This window comes from Schistocerca cancellata, chromosome 1 (genome assembly GCF_023864275.1).
Source record: "Schistocerca cancellata isolate TAMUIC-IGC-003103 chromosome 1, iqSchCanc2.1, whole genome shotgun sequence".
In the NCBI taxonomy this organism is placed as follows: Eukaryota; Metazoa; Arthropoda; class Insecta; order Orthoptera; family Acrididae; genus Schistocerca; species Schistocerca cancellata.
Genome location: NC_064626.1, coordinates 473,818,931 through 473,834,215, shown reverse-complemented (window position 1 = coordinate 473,834,215; position 15,285 = coordinate 473,818,931). Strand labels below are relative to the sequence as shown.

At 42.3% G+C, this 15,285-nt stretch overlaps 1 protein-coding gene across 1 annotated transcript in view; it reads right to left on the bottom strand.

The window, feature by feature from the left end:
• Positions 1 to 15,285, bottom strand: part of LOC126177132 (eIF-2-alpha kinase GCN2) — a 317,728-nt gene that overhangs the window by 213,347 nt on the left and 89,096 nt on the right. Inside the window, exon 7 of the mRNA XM_049924405.1 lies at positions 12,982 to 13,094. Coding sequence (XP_049780362.1) covers positions 12,982 to 13,094 — 113 coding nt within the window. The remainder of the gene's footprint in view (positions 1 to 12,981; positions 13,095 to 15,285) is intronic.

The following is a 15,285-nucleotide window of genomic DNA, read 5'->3' as shown; positions in this document are numbered from 1 at the left end:
TGCTGCTGATACTGCTCTACGTTTGTCTGACCAGAAATCCTTAGGTGCTTTCCATTCCACTTCACTTACCCCACACTACATCTACGCTGCACCTTCACATTTCCGTTTTCAAATTTCCTTGCTTCCCTACCATGTTTCAACTTCTAACATTCCACACAGTAATTTGTAATACGTCATCCTTTCATTGGTTATTCACAATTTTTCTCATGGTTACCTCCTGCTTGGCAGCATGCTCCCAAAATGGGAGACTAATTCAGAATCTTTTGCCAAAAGAAAGAAGATGACACTTCTTTAATTACTGACCACATGTCCTGTGAATACACATTACGTGTCTTTACTGCACTGGTTTCTGTTCCCTTCTGCATTCTCGTGCCACTCATCACTGCTGATTCTTCCACCTTTTAGGGGCAGTTTCCCATCCCAAGGATAAGAAGTTGACCCGAGACTCTTGTCTGCTCCTCTCCTCTATCTGACAAGGTCATCATGGCCGTTAGCAGAATGGGGGTGACTCCTTATACTGGGAGTCTTCTGTTGTCATTGCTGATTGTTTTTATTCAAAATTTAAACAGTGGTTGGGTTTGAGCCTGGGGTGCAGAACATTTCAATCACTAATCAGGGTAATTCTAGACACACAAGTAATCTTTCAGGACCATTACCAGAAATGATTTATTTACAAAATTCCTGACTGTGCTGTATGATGATTTTATTTTTAACACAATTTATATGGGCAGTTTTTCTTAACAGTCACATAAAGTGGAACATCAGGGTCCCTTGGTTTGGAACCAAATGAAGGGTCTCAACAAGAGGCTCCATTGATTCTGTGTTGGTCTGGGCTGCAGATTTCTGGATCTGCATTATGGGGTGAAGAATGGTAAGACTTTCCTCGACAGATTAGGTGCACACCACACAGAGGAAGCAGCTACTCAGGTAGCATTGTACTTGCGAAGTGCACATGGTTCCCTCCACCCTGCCCATAGGCCAGGCGATTATTAAAGATGCTCTGATAAACGCTCACCATCTATATGAAGGGAGTGAAATCAGGCCATACACAGACATTCAAATGTCAAAATTTTACCAGCAAATTGCTGAAGAATTTGTAACAAAGTTCCTGAGTTTAGTGCCTCCCATGAAAGCTGTCGTGTGCAAATTTATATTCTGAACCAAGAACTGGATGAAACCTGAAGTCGAAAGCTTTGAAATATTTAACGAGACAGAACATGTATCGAAAAGACAGGTTATACAGCATTACAATCAACAAAAACAGTCTCTACAAGAAGTCAAAATTGAATCTGACTGTGACGTTATCTGGATGCAACTGAAGTTCTTACCGGGCACCTCCACAACTGTTACAGAATGAGTCAAAGTAAGTGTATGATCAGTATTGCGAAAGTACCCTGATCGAGCAATATTAGTTGTAAAGAACTTTAACCTACCACATATAGACTGGGATGTCTATGGATTCACTGCAGATTATATGGACAAATGGTCTTATGAGTGGTTCTGAATGCATTTTCAAAACATTGTCTTGAGCAGCCAGTTCAACACACAACGGAAATACTGTAGATTTTGTAGCTACCAACAGGCCTGACCTTATAAAGGATACTAATATAGAGAAAAGGGTTAATGATCATGATATACTGGTAATGTGCAGTCAAGTTAATAAATACATCAAGAAGGCTATGAGAGTTCCCATGCTAGACAGATAAGCAGTTGCTGGTATCCTGCTTAGACCATGAATGGACACCATTTAGTTCCAATATGATGGACATGAAGTAATTACAAGCAGGCTTAAACTGATTGTAAATTGGCTTTGGAGAAGCACATGCTGAGCAAGTGGATTAAAGGTGGAAAAGACTCACCATGGTTTAATGAGAAAATGCTGAGGAAACAGACTGATGCATTCTCGGTACAAAAAAGAATGTGGAAATGCTGAAAGGCAGAAGTTAGCAGAAATTTTTGCATCTACAAAAAGAGTGATGCACGAATCATACAACAAAATTCTGGTACTATATGAAATCACTAAGGTGGTTACAGGTTTCTAACTAGCCTCACATCAACCGGTCGGGTATTAGAATAGAGAAAAGCAAAAGGACAGTTGAAGTAATAAATTTTGCATTTAAAACATGTTTAATGCAGGAAGATACCATCGTCTGATCATCACACAGACTCCTTTATGGACATATAAACAGGCATACCTGGTGTTGAGAAGCAAATAAGTCACTGGGTTCTGAGGTATTTCCAGTTCAGTTCCACAGAGAGTATTCTTTTGCACTGGCCACTTAGTTTGCATTTATCGTAGACCTCTCTCCCAGTACACAGTCTCAAGCAATTGGAAAACAATGTGCTGATGACTCCTGTATATGAGAAAGGTAAAAGAATGGACCCGCAGATTTACTGCCAATATCCTTAGCAACAGTTTGGTGCAGAATTCTTCAGCATTTATTCAGTTCAAATAGGATAAATTTTCTTGAGACAGAGAAGATTCTATCTACAAATCAGCAAGGGTTTAGTAAACAACACTCATGCAAAACTCTGCTCGTCTTTTACTCGCACAACATCCTGTGAATCATGGATGAAGGGCAACAGGCAGACTCCATATTCCTAGATTTCCATAAAGCATTTGACACAGTGTCCCACTGCGGACTGTTAAAGGTCCGAGTGACTCAAAAACTTCTTAAGTAAATTAATCCAGTTTCCAGTTATTGACATCGATAACATATAGGTCCCGAGAATTTGGAGACTTTGGAAGATCATACAGTGGTATCTTGCGTAACAAGCACCTCCCATATTGCAATTCACGTAACGAGCAAAACAAACTATAAAAAAACGACTTTCTTAATGATCGATGTTCCGCACGAGTGACGACGATTTAGTGTGATGACACCAGCTGTTCACATGTGGTGGGGAAAACGCTTAACAATATGAACATCTTTCATTGTCGGCAGCAGCATATTAACAATGTCTTTAGCACATACTACAGGCTGGGTCTAACGATCTTTCTGCTACCATCTTAGTGCAGCTTATGATCACACATTTTTCTAAACTTCTGCCCATGCAGTGGTTTTATTTTTATTTTTATTATTTTTTTTATTTATTTATTTTTTTTTGTGCGCAAATTTTATTAACCTTCATAGAAACATCCACAGGAAGATGACCATAAGAGAAAGAAAATGACCTTAGAAATTACATAAAAAACCATTGAAAAATGAGAACGTGGTATGTGCGTTACTGATTTAGTAAGCACGTACAATCAGGCTAGATCAACTATTTGCACTATTCTCAAAACAATGTCCGCCCCCGGTAGCTGAGTGGTCAGCGCGACAGAATGTCAATCCTAAGGGCCCGGGTTCGATTCCTGGCTGGGTCGGAGATTTTCTCTGCTCAGGGACTGGGTTTTGTGTTGTCCTAATCACCATCATTTCATCCCCATTGACGCGCAAGTCGCCGAAGTGGCGTCAAATCAAAAGACTTGCACTAGGCGACCGGTCTACCCGATGGGAGGCCCTCGTCACACGACATTTATTTATTTATTTATTTTAATGGTTTCATATTCTGAACTATATTGAAAGGTTGCTCCTTATATGAATAAATGAAATGCAATTGCAGGGTGACACTATTAACGAGAGCATAATTTGTGAAAAGGCAAGAATGATTTTTGCTGACCTCGTTAAGAAGACACCAGGATCATTAACAGCCAAAGATGTGTTTAAAGGAAGCCGAGGGTGGTTTGAGAAGTTTAATGGAAGAAATGGCATCCATAGCATTTTGAGGCACAGCAAAGCAGCCAGCTCCACCACAAAGGCACCAGAGAACTTCACAAGTAACATCAAGATGCTCACAGATTCTGAAGGTCATCTACCACAGTTTTTAAATGTGACAAGATGGGTCTATGCTGGAAAAAGATGCTGAGGCATACCTTTATAACACAGAGGAGAGTGCGTTGCATGGTGACAAGCCAATGAAAGTCCGTCTCACACTGCTATTCTGTGCCAATACAAGCGATGATTTGAAAATTAACCTGCTGCTTGTTTACCATTCAGAAGCTCCATGAGCCTTCAAGAAGTGTAAAGTCCAGAAGAGCATGTTAAATGTGATGTGGAGACCCAACAAGACTCGAGTGACGTGATCTTTTTCGTGATTGGATCAGTGAAGTCCTTCGATGAAAAATTATTTGCTTGAGATTGATCTGCCACTCCATGTCTTGCTTGTTATGGACAACACTCCTGCCCATTCTCCACACCTTGAAGAATTTCAGTTCATCAAGATCTGACTTCTGCCTTCCAACACCACTCTGTTACTCCAGCCTATGGGCCAGCAGATTATTTCTAACTTTAAGAAGCTCTATATTAAAGCACTCTTCGAGCACTGCTTTGAGTTGACTGAAGCTACCAACCTCACTCTCACAGAGTTTTGGAAATATCACTTCAACATCGTTGCTTCCAACAAGATGATCGAAAAGGCAAAAGGAGGAGGTAGTAACAGCAAAGACAGCAATCTTCTTGTGCAATAAGAGAAATGCTGAAAGCATGAGAATTGGTAGCATTACCCCAACAAAGCAGTGGCTGCGCACACTACAAATTTGTTTGACAATGATGTGTCACATTTTTGTCGAGCTTTGAAATGTTGGCAGAAACAAATTACTATAGATAGCTTCCTAGTAAAAAAGAATTAGCTATGTATCGTGCGCGCGTACACACACACACACACACACACACACACACACACACACACACACACACACACACACACACATATAGAAGGAAACATTCCACGAAGGAAAAATATATCTAAAATATATCTATATCTTCGTGGAATGTTTCCTTCTATTATAATATATATATCTATATATATCTATATATCTATATCTATATATATCTATATATAATAAGAAAGATGATGAGACTTACCAAACAAAAGCGCTGGCAGGTCGATAGACACACAGACAAACACAAACATACACACAAAATCTAGCTTTCGCAACCAATGGTTGCCTCGTCAGGAAAGAGGGAAGGAGAGGGAAAGACAAAAGGATTTGGGTTTTAAGGGAGAGGGTAAGGAGTCATTCCAATCCCGGGAGCGGAAAGACTTACCTTAGGGGGAAAAAAGGAGGGAAAAAAGGACAGGTATACACTCGCACACACACACATATCCATCCTCATATACACAGACACAAGCAGACATTTGTAAAGGCCATGTGGATATGTATGTGTGTGTGCGAGTGTGTACCCGTCCTTTTTTCCCCCTAAGGTAAGTCTTTCCGCTCCCGGGACTGGAATGACTCCTTACCCTCTCCCTTAAAACCCACATCCTTTCGTCTTTCCCTCTCCTTCCCTCTTTCCTGATGAGGCAACAGTTTGTTGCGAAAGCTTGAATTTTGTGTGTATGTTTGTGTTCGTTTGTGTGTCTGTCGACCTGCCAGCACTTTCATTTGGTAAGTCACATCATCTTTGTTTTTAGGTATATTTTTCCTTCGTGGAATGTTTCCTTCTATATATATAAACAGCTGTTATTGAACTAGAAACGGTGGATATTATAGCAGCGGTAGTGTTGAAAGCGGAAAATAAAATTTTTTGGTTATGGCTGGGAAGTGGGTTACGTATTGTTGAGCATTTATAGGCGGGATAAACAGCTGCTTTCACGTATTTAACAACCATTTCGGCTAGTTCTAATAACTTTAACTTTATTTCCACTTCCGTTTTTCGCACATCACTGATCATTTTAGCCGCTCCCCACAGGTTTTAACGTCATTATTTCTACAATTGTTAGCCCCATTTTCGTAATCTTTCACCACAACACCACTCCTTTAATACGTTTTTTCGAAATTTTCTCGAAATTTTCCTGAATTTCTCCGTCTTTTAACGTGATTTAGCGGCAACACAACCACCTAACCTTTTTGCACATCGCTGTCTACCAACCCAAGTTCACCACAGGATCAACTTAATCAACACTTTTTCGCCTTTTTTCATACCAGATCTCCAATTGCTTTCTAGTTCACCTTCATCTCTCCCCATATATTTCTATCTTTCTTTTTCATTTCAACCTCATGTTAAACTTTCCACCTTCTAATACCATGTCACCCTCACAACACCCCCACAACGACCCCATTAAGTTTTATTTACATTCCCTCCGCAAACATGCCTTCACCCTAGCCAGATTACGCTCACATATTTTATTTTCTCAGGCTTGTCTGACATTTGGCATAACCCCCAAAGGCCTCACACTTAAAGTTCCCATCTCTGGCTGCAACCCTTCTTTCCATCAGTCCCTATACCAGTTCCAAACTGAACAATCCATTGCCCTCACCCACCTAATCCTTCACCTACACATCAACTCAGCCAATGAACACACCCGTCAACTCCTATCCTTAATAAAAGTCCTCAATCTTTCCTCTCCCACATCCACACCGGCTATTCAGAGCATCCTCCTACAGGCCAACCGCCAATTAGAACAGCATGCCACCCTTCGCCTCAAAAAACTATCCAATCTCTTGGTTTCCCACCTCTGGAAAGGCAACTCACTCACCCTTCACAACCTTTCCAGCAAACCTCAACCACCTCTCATTGCACACAAACCCAGTCTCTCCCATCTACTCAATCTCCCACTTCCAGCTCCACTCCCTCCAAAACCTCAAAATTCCGATCAACACAATCTGGCACCACAACACCCTAATTCAGTAGTTAACCTTTCCTCCAAACCTCTCTCCCAATCCGAAACCTCTGTCCTATCCAAAGGCCTCACCTTCAGCCCCACTCCCAGATTCAACCAAACAGCCCTCGTCAAAGATTTACTATCCTACACTCGTACTCTCTGCTGGAAGTATCACTTTGCCACGAAGAAAAATGATCCTAATCCTACCCCTAATGATCCAACTCCCCAAGACACTATCCAAATTGAACCTTGCCTGGAACAGTTCTGTCCTCCGTCACAGCGGGACCCACCTCCTCTTCCTCAAAATCACCCTCTCCAAACCTTCCAGGTATTTCTGACTTCCAGCCTTGCCTCTCAATCCTTCTTAAAAAACCTTAATCCTACTCCCAACATCACCACTGCTGAAGCCCAGGCTATCCGTGATCTGAAGGCTGACCGGTCCATCGTCATTCTTCCGGCGGACAAGGGTTCCACGACCGTGGTACTTGATCGTCGGGAGTATGTGGCTGAGGGACTGCGTCAGCTTTCAGACAACACCACATACAAAGTTTGCCAAGGTAATCCCATTCCTGATGTCCAGGCAGAGCTTCAAGGAATCCTCAGAACCTTAGGCCCCCTACAAAACCTTTCACCTGACTCCATCAACCTCCTGACCCCACCGACACCCCACACCCCTACCTTCTACCTTCTTCCTAAAATTCACAAACCCAATCATCCCGGCCGCCCCATTGTAGCTGGTTACCAAGCCCCCACAGAATGTATCTCTGCCTACGTAGATCAACACCTTCAACCCATTACATGCAGTCTCCCATCCTTCATCAAAGACACCAACCACTTTCTCGAACGCCTGGAATCCTTACCCAATCCGTTACCCCCAGAAACCATCCTTGTAACCATTGATGCCACTTCCTTATACACAAATATCCCGCACGTCCAGGGCCTCGCTGCGATGGAGCACTTCCTTTCACGCCGATCACCTGCCACCCTACCTAAAACCTCTTTCCTCATTACCTTAGCCAGCTTCATCCTGACCCACAACTTCCTTTCACGCCGATCACCTGCCACCCTACCTAAAACCTCTTTCCTCATTACCTTAGCCAGCTTCATCCTGACCCACAACTTCTTCACTTTTGAAAACCAGACATACCAACAATTAAAGGGAACAGCCATGGGTACCAGGATGGCCCCCTCATATGCCAACCTATTCATGGGTCGCTTAGAGGCAGCCTTCTTGGTTACCCAGGCCTGCCAACCCAAAGTTTGGTACAGATTTATTGATGACATCTTCATGATCTGGACTCACAGTGAAGAAGAACTCCAGAATTTCCTCTCCAACCTCAACTCCTTTGGTTCCATCAGATTCACCTGGTCCTACTCCAAATCCCATGCCACTTTCCTTGATGTTGACCTTCACCTGTCCAATGGCCAGCTTCACACGTCTGTCCACATCAAACCCACCAACAAGCAACAGTACCTCCATTACGACAGCTGCCACCCATTCCACATCAAACGGTCCCTTCCCTACAGCCTAGGTCTTCGTGGCAAACGAATCTGCTCCAGTCCGGAATCCCTGAAGCATTACACCAACAACCTGACAACAGCTTTCGCATCCCGCAACTACCCTCCCGACCTGGTACAGAAGCAAATAAACAGAGCCACTTCCTCATCCTCTCAAACCCAGAACCTCCCACAGAAGAACCACAAAAGTGCCCCACTTGTGACAGGATACTTTCCGGGACTGGATCAGATTCTGAATGTGGCTCTCCAGCAGGGATACGACTTCCTCAAATCCTGCCCTGAAATGAGATCCATCCTTCATGAAATCCTCCCCACTCCACCAAGAGTGTCTTTCCGCCGTCCACCTAACCTTCGTAACCTCTTAGTACATCCCTATGAAATCCCCAAACCACCTTCCCTACCCTCTGGCTCCTACCCTTGTAACCGCCCCCGGTGTAAATCCTGTCCCATGCACCCTCCCACCACCACCTACTCCAGTCCTGTAACCCGGAAGGTGTACACAATCAAAGGCAGAGCCACGTGTGAAAGCACCCACGTGATCTACCAACTGACCTGCCTACACTGTGATGCATTCTATGTGGGCATGACCAGCAACAAACTGTCCATTCGCATGAATGGACACAGGCAGACAGTGTTTGTTGGTAATGAGGATCACCCTGTGGCTAAACATGCCTTGGTGCACGACCAGCACATCTTGGCGCAGTGTTACACCGTCCGGGTTATCTGGATACTTCCTACTAACACCAACCTATCAGAACTCCAGAGATGGGAACTTGCTCTTCAATATATCCTCTCTTCCCGTTATCCACCAGGCCTCAATCTCCGCCAATTTCAAGTTGCGCCACTCATACCTCACCTGTCATTCAACAACATCTTTGCCTCTGCACTTCTGCCTCGACTGACATCTCTGCCCAAACTCTTTGTCTTTAAATATGTCTGCTTGTGTCTGTATATGTGTGGATGGATATGTGTGTGTGTGCGAGTGTATACCCGTCCTTTTTTCCCCATAAGGTAAGTCTTTCCGCTCCCGGGACTGGAATGACTCCTTACCCTCTCCCTTAAAACCCACATCCTTTCGTCTTTCCCTCTCCTTCCCTCTTTCCTGATGAGGCAACAGTTTGTTGCGAAAGCTAGAGTTTTGTGTGTATGTTTGTGTTCGTTTGTGTGTCTGTCGACCTGCCAGCACTTTCATTTGGTAAGTCACATCATCTTTGTTTTTAGGTATATTTTTCCGTCATGGAATGTTTCCTTCATTATAACCATATATATATATATATATATATATATATATATATATATATATATATATATATATATATATATATAAAACAGAGATTCCATGACTTACCAAACGGGAAAGCGCTGGTAGATAGGCACAATAAAAAAACAACACACAAAATTTCGAGCTTTCGCTACCCCCGGTTGCTTCGTCAGGAAAGAGGGAAGGAGAGGGAAAGATGAAAGGATGTGGGTTTTAAGGGAGAGGGTAAGGAGTCATTCCAATCCCGGGAGCGGAAAGACTTACCTTAGGGGTAAAAAAGGACTGGTATAGACTCGCGCACACACACACATATCCATCCACACATATACAGACACAAGCAGACATATTTAAAGACAAAGAGTTTGGGCAGAGATGTCAGTCGAGGCGGAAGTGCAGAGGCAAAGATGTTGTTGAATGACAGGTGAGGTATGAGTGGCGGCAACTTGAAATTAGCAGAGATTGAGGCCTGGTGGATAACGGGAAGAGAGGATATATTGAAGGGCAAGTTCCCATCTCCGGAGTTCAGATAGGTTGGTGTTAGTGGGAAGTATTCAGATAACCCGGACGGTGTAACACTGTGCCAAGATGTGCTGGCCGTGCACCAAGGCATGTTTAGCCACAGGGTGATCCTCATTACCAACAAACACTGTCTGCCTGTATCCATTCATGCGAATGGACAGTTTGTTGCTGGTCATTCCCACATAGAAAGCGTCACAGTGTAGGAAGGTCAGTTGGTAAATCACATGGGTGCTTTCACACGTGGCTCTGCCTTTGATCGTGTACACCTTCCGGGTTACAGGACTGGAGCAGGTGGTGGTGGGAGGGTGCATGGGACAGGTTTTACACCGGGGGTGGTTACAAGGGTAGGAGCCAGAGGGTAGGGAAGGTTGTTTGGGGATTTCATAGGGATGAACCAAGAGGTTACAAAGGTTTTGTTTTGCTTAATGAGTGTTTCACACTACGAGTAAGATTATGGAATGACTTATGCTCGCTATGCAAGGTTCCACTGTACTTACAAATTAACAATTTTGGGTTTTTTCTTTGCTTGTACTGTGAAACCTTGCTTCATGCCAGGTCAACGGGAAGTACCGTATAGGTTTTGATCATTGAGTTACTAAGTATCAAAACATGTGACATAAATGGTCATTTCTTTTGTTAGTGTTGACTTAAAAGCTTCATTTTTTAAATCTCCAAGAACCCGTAGACTTTAGTATGTGACATAAATTTCTACTTGATATGTGTATCCGTTCATGAGAAAATCAGTTTCCAACAGTAGGACAGAGAGATGGACGGAAAACAAAATGATCCTATGAGGGTTCCATTTTAACTGACTTATGTACAGAACCCTGAAAAATGGTAGAAAATGAACTTGGCAAGGCTCAAATGGAACTAATACTGAAGTGGACTACATTTCATCAAAAAAGTAACAATGAAGGCTGTGATGGTCCTAAATCACAAACTGGATGTATTTATAGACTCATTTTATGTCAAAGTGCAAAATTTCACCTTCTGTGAGGTTTTGTACAAATTGTTAGTCTTAAGGGTAGTTATTTAGTTTTTGCATGTGCTCTAGATCATAATTGTGATTTCTCACTATGACACGGAAGATGTTCATTGTTCACAATTGTAGTAAACTTTCTCAATGAAAAATATGAGCAAATGATTTCAGATTGTGTTTGAGGTTAATTTTATGACCTACTAGATTTTTTACAACAATAGGTAAGTGGTCAAAAGATTATCTCACTAACTCTGGGTGACAATGAAGGCACCCCTTGAAGACTGTGCTCTTAACCAAACATAGGAGAGTAACAATTTGGGATACCTTGGGCAACATTGGTTAACAACAACAAATTGCTGTCACTAGAGAGCATAAGAAATGCCTGATAACAAAAGGCCATTAGTGTGATGATGTCTCCAATATGGAAGGATTAGCAAAGAACAAAGGAGTGTTACTCTATAATTTCTGCAAACTATACAATATATATTCACTCAAATTAATGTGACCACCTGTCAAAAGCCTGAATAACCACCTTTTGCAGAACAGCTCACAGTGAGATGTGCAACACGGGAGTCAATTAAGTTCTGAAAGGTAAGGACAAGAATGTGGAGCCATGCCGACTCCAATGTTGCGGCCAGCTAGTTTTCTTGGTTGAGGATCCATGACGTGAAGAGCCTAACCGAGGTGGTCCTACAGATTCCTGATTCCGTTTAAATTCAGAAGATCTTAGTGCCAGCAGGAGTATGATTAACTCATTCCAGTGCTCTTTCAACCACAAGAGCTGTGTGACATAGTGCATTGTCCTGCTGGTAGATGCCATCGTGTCGAGGACAAAACAAACAGCATGTAATGGTAGACAGGGTCCTAAAAGGTAGATGCACACTGCATACTTGCTTGTGTCGATCAATTGCACTTTCTAGAATGACAAAATCATCCACTGAATGCCACAAAAACATTTCTCAGAGAATAACACTTCCTCCTCCAGCCTGGAACCTTCCCAGGATTGTTGCAGAGTGTTGCTAGCACATTTTCACATTGATGGAGCATAAAACACAATTCATCTGAAAACGCCACCTGCCACCACTCAGTGGATGTCCAGTTGTGGTACAGGAATACAAATTTCAGCCTCTGATACTGATGAACAGCAGTCAGCATAGGAGCTTGAACTAAGTGCTTGCTGCAGGCGCCCATACGCAGATATGTTCACTGAAAGGTCATTGGGGAGACACTGTCAGTAGCTCCTTGGTTCCTGTGGACGGACAGTTGCATGTCTGTCTGCCTGTACCCATCTCCTCAGCCATCACTTACAACTGTCATTTATGGCATGTAGTTCACCATAGTTGCTTCTGCAACAGTTTTTGACAGCACCATTTTGCCAAGCACAATATACTTCAACCATGGTGACACACAAACGGTTTACACATTTAGCTGTTTTAAAAATGATTCCACCCATGGCATGAAAGCCAAAGATGGTAACCTTTTGGATGTCAGATAAATTGGTGCATTTCCATGTTACGACAACGACTGCAGTTTTCCATGTTCCCTGGGCCCACTTTATATACCTTCCACTGCTAGTGCTGCCACCTGCTATCTGTGGGTGGTTACTACATGTTGATGTCGAACTTTGGTGGCAGTAATTTAATGTGATTGGACCTTGTCAATGTAGCAATAAAAGTTATGGAATATTTGAAAGCTACGGTTCAGGGAACTCAAGTCTCAGAAACTAAGTCAAGATTCATAATTAACATGAAGTTCCATCACAGTGTGAGTCGACAATTCTTTTATCACTTTTACATCAAACTTCTACTATTGCTGGCAGTGCCATGGAGCAGTAAGTGAATGCATATGACAGTGCTTGTAATAGAGAAAAGGAAAAAAAGTAGTATTGACCCTAATGGAGATCATTTGGAAAATGTGTGTGTGTGTGTGTGTGTGTGTGTGTGTGTGTGTTTTATTACACAAGATCAACTGCAAACTTATTTGGCTACAAACATACTAAGCAAAGAAAAAGGTTCAAAACTAGAAAGTGAACTTCTGAAATTATATATGCACTTACCCAGGCAGCGACCACGACGTACTTGTCGCTCACCACGGTTATTGAATTGCATCAGTACTGAACCCCGATGTTCACAGATGCAGCCATCACTGCTCTCTGAAGTACTGCTACACCTACACGAAATAATTACATCATGATGTCTAGAATACAAAGAAAGTTTTTTGAAAGCATTTACAGAACCTTGAAATTTTGTCTACTGAAAATAAATAGCAGGTTAATACTGGCTAAATGATTGAATATTTGTGAGACCAATTCTGTTTTTGAACTTAAACCTCTGAGAATGATTTTACAACAAGGACAGTTATTTAAAGAAACAAATTCATTATACATCCCAACTGAAGAAAGTGTGTTCAAGGGATCGTCATGAAGAAGTGGAGCTAGCACTATAAAAACTTTCTGGATATACCTCATGGGTTGTTCTTCAAGTACAGGAAAAACAATTAACATAACAATGAAAGCTATCAATATTTGACAAAATAATTTAATTGGATAGATAAAATATCTACTAACCAAGTGATGGAAGAAAACACACACACACACACACACACACACACACACACACACACACACACACACACAACAGAAAGTTATAATTAGGCAAGATTTCGGAGCCAGTAGCTTCTTCTTCAGGCAGAAGGATTGAAAGGGAAGGAAGAGAGGTGAAGCCTTTCTTCAGGCAGAAGGATTGAAAGGGAAGGAAGAGAGGTGAAGGAAAAGAACTGGAGAGGTCTACAAAAAAGGGGCAGATTTCAGGAAAGTCACCCAGAAGCATGGGTCAGGGAGACTTATCAGACAGTAAGTCTCTCCTGATCCATGCTTCTGGGTGATTTTCCCAAAATCTACCTCTTTTCCTAGACCTCTCCAGTCCTTCATCTCTCTTCCTCCCCCTTCAGCCATTCTGCCTGAAGAAGGAGATACTGGCTCCAAAATCTTGCCTGATTATGACTTTCTTTTGTGTGTGTGTGTTCTGCTGCTGCTTGGTGAGTAGACTTACTTTCTATCTATCAAATAGAACAGACTACACAATAAAACACTCTACACTATTCATCTTCAAGTACTTTGCTTTATTGCTGGGTAAATGCTACATGTCAAGCTCCTATGACACGAGGGTATCTTCCTGCTGTAAACCAGCACTCTCAAGCTGTGTAGCTTGTTAACTACCTTGACTGAAAATGATAAAGCAAAAAGCTGCATCTATTATTTACGTATATATATATATATATATATAAAAAGAAAGATGATGAGACTTACCAAACAAAAGCGCTGGCAGGTCGATAGACACACAAACAAACACAAACATACACACAAAATTCTAGCTTTCGCAACCAACGGTTGCCTCGTCAGGAAAGAGGGAAGGAGAGGGAAAGACGAAAGGATTTGGGTTTTAAGGGAGAGGGTAAGGAGTCATTCCAATCCCGGGAGCGGAAAGACTTACCTTAGGGGGAAAAAGGACAGGTATACACTCGCACACACACACACACACATATCCATCCGCATATACACAGACACAAGCAGACATTTGTAAAGCAAAAAGGACAGGTATACACTCGCACACACACACACACATATCCATCCGCATATACACAGACACAAGCAGACATTTGTAAAGCAAAATGTCTGCTTGTGTCTGTGTATATGCGGATGGATATGTGTGTGTGTGTGCGCGAGTGTATACCTGTCCTTTTTCCCCCTAAGGTAAGTCTTTCCGCTCCTGGGATTGGAATGACTCCTTACCCTCTCCCTTAAAACCCAAATCCTTTCGTCTTTCCCTCTCCTTCCCTCTTTCCTGACGAGGCAACCGTTGGTTGCGAAAGCTAGAATTTTGTGTGTATGTTTGTGTTTGTTTGTGTGTCTATCGACCTGCCAGCGCTTTTGTTTGGTAAGTCTCATCATCTTTCTTTTTAAATATATTTTTTCCACGTGGAATGTTTCCCTCTATTATATATATATATATATATATATATATATATATATAAAAAGAAAGATGATGAGACTTACCCAACAAAAGCGCTGGCAGGTCGATAGACACACAAATAAACACAAACATACACACAAAACTCTAGCTTTCGCAACCAACGGTTGCCTCGTCAGGAAAGAGGGAAGGAGAAGGAAAGACAAAAGGATATGGGTTTTAAGGGAGAGGGTAAGGAGTCATTCCAATCCCGGGAGCGGAAAGACTTACCTTAGGGGGAAAAAAGGACAGGTATACACTCGCACACACACACATATCCATCCATACATACAAGACACAAACAGACATTTGTAAAGGCAAAGAGTTTGAGCAGAGATGTCAGTCGGGACGGA